The sequence below is a fragment of the Zingiber officinale genome, chromosome 4A, assembly GCF_018446385.1.
Source record: "Zingiber officinale cultivar Zhangliang chromosome 4A, Zo_v1.1, whole genome shotgun sequence".
Lineage (NCBI taxonomy): Eukaryota > Viridiplantae > Streptophyta > Magnoliopsida > Zingiberales > Zingiberaceae > Zingiber > Zingiber officinale.
In genome coordinates this window covers 11,705,253-11,711,938 of record NC_055992.1, presented here as the reverse complement: position 1 = coordinate 11,711,938, position 6,686 = coordinate 11,705,253, and the positions used below count along the sequence as shown (strand labels likewise).

At 45.5% G+C, this 6,686-nt stretch overlaps 1 protein-coding gene across 1 annotated transcript; it reads right to left on the bottom strand.

Moving 5' to 3' along the window:
- Positions 1-2,382, bottom strand: LOC121969543 (proline-rich receptor-like protein kinase PERK3). Its single transcript, XM_042519689.1, has one exon. The coding sequence runs from the start codon at positions 2,272-2,274 to the stop codon at positions 325-327; it is 1,950 nt and encodes a 649-aa protein (XP_042375623.1). The 5' UTR covers positions 2,275-2,382; the 3' UTR covers positions 1-324.
- Between the last annotated feature and the right edge of the window lie 4,304 nt (positions 2,383-6,686).

The following is a 6,686-nucleotide window of genomic DNA, read 5'->3' as shown; positions in this document are numbered from 1 at the left end:
TTCGATTAGAAGAGGAGTCAAATGGAATATGAGTTTTGGGATGAATCATATCTCAGGAGATGAGAGTATCGCAATTTCAACCTCATTTAACAATTATCTTTGCACTAATTCGTGCAGCATGATAGATTTACCACAGGTAATCGAGCATAATTTTTTCCATGTCTTGACCATTTGCACTAATGATTAGTAGTTATTCATGATTTACCTCCTCCGTGTTAACTTAGGGACAGATTGACGAGGACGCTTGGACGAACGAATCACCTTTTTATGCCACATGATAGATTTACCACAGAGTATAATCGTTAGGCTCAGATCCCATAAGAATTAAGGGCTAAGGAGGAAGGACTCCTCTTGCAGCGGCGATGTCGTCGTGGACAAGTCCCCCGAACGCGCCTCCAAGTCGGCAAGCTCAGCTGCTAGTACCGCCGCCACTTCCACCATTGTCGGCCGCTCTGCCTTTCGAGGCCGCACGCAGCAACAGGCGAGATCGAACACCATGATCACGGTGGGCCGATCCCAATCCTCGCCAAGTCTGTCATCGACCACCGGCGGCTCGTCGGTCGATGCTGACCGCCTGCCCGAGGCTCGCGCCGCGTGGACGATCGACTCGGCCCCTCCTGTGGGCGTCGGCACAACCGCTCGCATCCCCGTAACCAACTCGAGCAGAACCACCCCGAAGCTATACACGTCGGTGGCCTCCGAAACCTGCCCCGCCGGGAAACTCTCCGGATCGACATAGCCCACTGTCCCTACCAACTCCGTGGACACGTGGCCATCGCCTGGAGGCACCACGCGCGATACGCCGAAGTCGGACAGCTTCGCGAGCCCGGCCTCGGTGAGCAGCACGTTCGTAGGCTTGACGTCCCGGTGGATGACTGCTCCCTCCGGATGGCCGTGCAGGTAGGCGAGCCCTTCTGCCACATCGACGGCCACTTGTAACCTACGCCGCCAAGTCAGTTCCCCGGATGAGAGAGCGCGCGCGAGGTTGCCGCCCGCCATGTACTCGTACACCAGCGAGTGCTCCCGCTCGCCGAGGCAGTAGCCGACTAGCGTGGCGAGGTTGCGGTGGCGGAGCTTGGCGAGGATGGCGACCTCAGCGTAGAACTCGGCCACCTTGCGCTCTCGGTTGATGCGCTTGATGGCCACGGGCTGCCCGCTAGGGAGCTTTCCCAGGTAGACCTTGCCGGCGCCGCCCTGACCGAGGAGGAGACCTTCGTCGAACCCGTTCGTGGCGGCCATAAGTTCCGCCTTGGTGAAGATGTAGAAGCCGTCAGTGGGGAGAAGGGACGCGGAAGGCGACGGCGGTGGAAGAGGGTGCTTGAGGTCGTCCGTATCGGATGTGCCGACCCTTGGACGGCGTATTTTGAAGGAGAGGAAGATGATGGCGGCGAGAGAGAGGAGGCCGGCGGAAGCAGAGCCGAGGGCGATTTTGATGGATCTGGAGTTGGAAGAGGACGGCGAGGAGAGGGGAGAAGGCGGCGGAGGGGAGGGAACTAGGTTGCTTGTGCCGAGGCCGGCGACGTTTTCGAGGACTTGGAGCATGCAACCGGCGTAGGAAATGAAACGAGAAGGGGATGGAGGACAAGAGGACCAGATCGCAAGCGTGGTTGCAACTCCGCAGGGAACGAACTCCTTGGTCTTGGTAACGTCCAGCAGCTTGAAAGTAGCAGAGATGACAGCGCTCTGGCAGGAGGAGCAGGCGTACGCGTCCAGGGAGAGGTTACCGGCGGCAGCGGAGGCGCAGAAGCGCGAGGCGCGGGAGAAATCGGCGGTAGAGAGGATGGATCGGACGGTGGGGAACTGACAGGGGCCGCCGGAGGCGGCGAGTAGGGAGGAGCGGACGTCGCAGTTGGAGCTGGAGAGGAGGGAGGGCTTGACGAGACCGCCGTTGACGATGTCGCCGGCGAAGACGGCGGAGCACGCGGAGGCGGTCTCCGGGGGGAGGAAGGCCACGCCGGTGAGGTTTCCGTAGCGGACGGCGGCGTAAGCCATGGCCATGTAGACGTACCAGCAGCAGCTGGTGGCGGAGGGGGTGGAGACGTTCGCGTAGCAGGCGGGAGGGATCATGGGGATGGAGGAGGAGAAGTCGTAGGGGCAGATGCCGGCGGCGACGGCCGATACACTGGCGATGAGGAAGTGCGCGGCGAGGAACAGGCAAAGGGGCATTTTTCCGGCGGCAGCGAGTATGTGGTGGTGTGGAGTTGACTGAGAAATGACAGATTGGAAGGCAGTGAGAATGAGTAAATTCACGGGAGGCGATGAGGCGAAAGCCATCCATCCCCGTTGTCGTCTAGTGCCGTTAGCGTTGACTGCTGACTTTTTTGTCGACGAATGTTGTTGGATTTCAATTATTTAATTAAATGCTGAATTAATTTTTGTTTGCCCAATTAAACTCTATGACCCATTCAACCCGACCAAATACGGATGGAGAGTTGAGGGATAACAGGACGATATTAATAGAGTAATTACTTACAAATAAATAAGAAAATATCATTTATTCTTTCTTACTTAAAGAATATTTATATTTTTTATTAATCACGATATTTTACTCTACTAATTAAATCATGAAAAAAAACTTTAAAACAAACTTTTTAAATTTAGTAGATCGATGGTTCTTACAATTTTTCCACTAAATTTAGATAGTTTGTTTTTATTAGTTTTCACAATTGCTCATAATTTTCTTCTGTTGGTCCATTGATGGTCGATTAAGAGGATAAATAATCCTGTATAAAAATAAAAGAAATAAAAATTCTTTTCGAATTTTACAACTTTCTTAAATTAACACTTGCATAAAAAATAATTAACAAACTGATTAGAAAAAAAGAAAAGATACAGGGAGATCATTTGATTTGCAATTATATGATTACTAATCCAAGGCAGTTAAAGTTCACTATCAAAGTCTCCTTCAGACGGAGAAGTCTCTTACAACGTTGACAGCGCATACAGTAGTAGAACAGACAAATGAGTTGATTACAAGTGACGATTCTAGTTACTAGGATCAAGGCTGTATTTATAACCCTAATCGAGACACTTGGAAGGATTCTAGGTGTCTGGAGGGGGATAAAATTTTATCCCCATCGTAATGAATCGCGCTACGTCACATTTTGATAAAGTTTTTGGTCCGGACGCCCAAAAGAATTCTAGACACTCCGATTGAGCTGTTCCAGCTTGACGAAGGTGTGCGCCTAGGGCGCCCTGGGTCGGGGCGGTCCGGGCACCCGAAGCACAGTCAACCCCTGGTTAACTTTTCCTCCAGGGCTCCGCTTGCTTGGGTGTTTCAACCATCTAGAATAGATCTCACCTAAACCCATTTTCTGCCCTTCTCAAGCAATCTTTTTCTCCGGCTTCTCGTCCCTCAAAAACGCAGTGCGCCTCCTTCTCCTCCGCTAGCGTACTCTTCCACAGCACCTCGTCCCTCGAACACACTGAGCCGGTCAACTCTCTCTCGTGTTGTCCTTCTCGCTAACTGCGTCTTTTGCTCGACTTCCTATGCTCTTAAATTTCTGCATACTTGGACATAAGAATTAAAATACAACGGGATTTATCTTAACTTGATTCATCACATCGAAACTACTATGAGATACTTGTTGAAAATATAAACTAGATTAATTAAGTATTTAATATTATGTGCATGAATATTAGAGGTCTTTTGGAGGATTCATGAATGATTCTTTGGATGATGCATGTATGTCATTTAATATTGGTTCATATATTTATGTAGATACATCTTGGGTATACCCTATAAATACCCTATAGATTTAACAATTTAGATATGAAATGAAGAAGTAATTTCCTCCCATCTTGAGTGTTATAGTTTTTTGCTCTTCATCTTCTAACAAAGTGGTATCAGAGCCACCATTTGTGTTTGGAGACAAAGTTTGAAGGAAAATGTCGAATGGAACTCCATTTGTTGTTCCATCTCTCACAAAGGAAAATTATAATAATTGGTGCATAAGAATGAAGGTTTTGCTTGGATCATATGAAGCATGGGATCCTGTGGAGAATGGCGTTGATGAAAATGTGGCATCCGCCAAGAAGAAGGATCAAAAGGCGCTTACCCTCATCCATCAAAGTTTGGATGAAAAGATGTTCGAGAAAGTTGTTGCGGCAACTACTTCCAAGCAAGCATGGGAAACTCTTCAAGCTTCATTTAAAGGTGTTGATAAAGTGAAGAAGGTACGTCTCCAAACATTGAGAGGAGAGTTTGAATCTCTACGCATGAAGGATTCCGAATCCATTTCAGATTATTTCTCAAGAGTATTGGCTGTCACAAATCAATTGAAAAGATATGGATATGATTGAAAGATGATCAAGTTGTTGGAAAAATTTTGAGATCTTTGGATCCAAAATTTAATTATATCGTGGTTGCCATTGAAGAGTCTAAAGATCTAGACACCATGACCATTGATGAACTTGCTGGATCTTTACAAGCACACGAAGAAAGATTGATAAAACCGGTTCAAGAATTGGTTGAACAAGCTTTGAAAGCAAAGCTATCGTTGAAGGACACAAACCAAGGCACATCCCAAAGAGGCCGCGAACGTGGAGGATCTCGAGGGCAGGGCCAAGGTCAAGGTCGTGGTCATGGAAGAGGTGGACGAGGTGACAAAAACACCTCATATAATAATGAGAGGAGTCAAAACTTCAATCAAAGAAGAAGTCGTGGAAGAAGTAGAAGTCGTGGAGGCCATCAAATGATGTATGACAAATCTGAAGTTGAGTGTTTTACTTGTCATCGTCTTGGCCACTATTCTTGGGAATGTAGAAATAATATGGAGGAGACAAATAATTTTACGGAGAGCAATGATGCAAAAGAAGATTTGGGCCCTACTTTGCTTCTAGCTTGCAAAAATGATCAAGATGAGAATGAAAGTACATGGTATCTTGATTCCGGCGCAAGAAGCCACATTTGTTGAAGGAGAAATTTGTTCGTGGAACTTGATGAATCAACCGATGGAGATATAACTTTTGGTGACTCTTCGAAAGTTCAAGTGAAAGGAAAATGTACGATTTTGATTTGTTCAAAAGATGAGAGTCATCAATTAATTTCCAATGTGTTTTATGTGCCGGCCATGAAAAGTAACATTTTGAGTTTGGGCCAATTATTGGAAAAGAATTATGATATTCACTTAAAAGATGAAAGTGGAAGATTGCTTGCTAAGGTGCCCATGATAAAGAACCGAATGTTTTTGCTAAATATTCAAAGTGATGCTCCTATGTGTTTGAAATCTTGTTTCAAAGATTCATCTTGGCTATGACACATGAGATTTGGGCATTTGAACTTCGATGGGCTGACAATGATGAGCAGACGAAGAATGGTGAAAGGATTGCCTTCCATAAACCATCCTAATCAACTTTGTGAAGGATGTCTTTTTGGCAAGCAAGCGAGGAAAAGTTTTCCTAAGGAGTCTTTAACAAGGGCTCAACATCCATTGGAGTTGATACACTCGGATGTGTGCGGACCAATCAAGCCATCATCACTTGGTGAGAATAATTACTTTGTGTTTTTCATTGATGACTATTCTCGGAAAACTTGGGTGTATTTTTTGAAGACAAAATCAGAGGTGTTTGGAACCTTCAAAAGGTTCAAATTAATGGTGGAGAAACATAGTGGCTATCAAATCAAAGCTCTTCGGTTCGATAGAGGTGGAGAATTCACATCTAATGAATTCAAGGTTTTCTGTGAAGAAAATGACATTCATCGTCCCATGACGACTCCATACTCACCACAACAAAATGGAGTAGCAGAGAGGAAGAACCGAACTATTCTCAACATGGTGAGGAGTATGTTAAAGAGCAAGAATATGTCGAATAAATATTGGGACGAAGCTGTCTCTTGTGCGGTATACTTGATAAATCGGTGTCACACCAAAAATGTTCATGGTATGACGCCTCAAGAAGCTTGGAGTAGATACAAGCCAAGTGTTTCACACTTAAGAGTTTTTGGAAGCATTGCCTATACGCATGTTCATGATGAGAAAAGAACAAAGCTTGATGATAAAAGTGCAAAGTATCTCTTCATCGGTTATGATCAAAGCTCTAAAGGGTACAAGTTGTATAATCCAGGCAATGGGGAGATTGTCATAAGCAGAGATGTTGAGTTTGATGAAGCAGGTGTTTGGGAGTGGAGTACTACAAAGAAAGAGAGGGGATATAGTTCTTTCCTTGATGATGATGAGGGAGAAGAAGGCATGGCACCACCTAATACTCCACCACCAACACCAACACCAAAAGATTCACAAACAAATGAAGCAAGCTCGAGTGAAGGGACTCGAAGATTCAGAAGTTTGAGTGACATTTATGATGCCACTGAAGAGGTAAATTTTAGTGATTTTACTCAATTTTGCTTACTAGAAGAAACTGAGCCTATAAGTTATGACGATGTCGCTCATGATAACAAATGGAGAAATGTCATGAATGAAGAAATCAAGGCAGTCACAAAGAATGATACATGGGAGCTAGGATAATTACCGAATGGCAAGAACACAATTGACATGAAGTGGGTGTACAAAATACAGAGAAATGCATAAGGCGAGGTTGAAAAATACAAAGCAAGATTGGTTGCCAAGGGGTACAAGCAAAAGGCCGAAATTGACTATGATGAGGTATTTGCACTTGTTGCTCGTCTTGAAACAATTCGATTGATCATTTCTATTGTAGCTCAAAACTGTTGGAGAATCCATCAA

What these genes read in the sequence shown, in the direction of transcription:
- LOC121969543 (XM_042519689.1), bottom strand. Translation starts at nt 2,274, where the DNA reads ATGGCTTTCGCCTCATCGCCTCCCGTGAATTTACTCATTCTCACTGCC.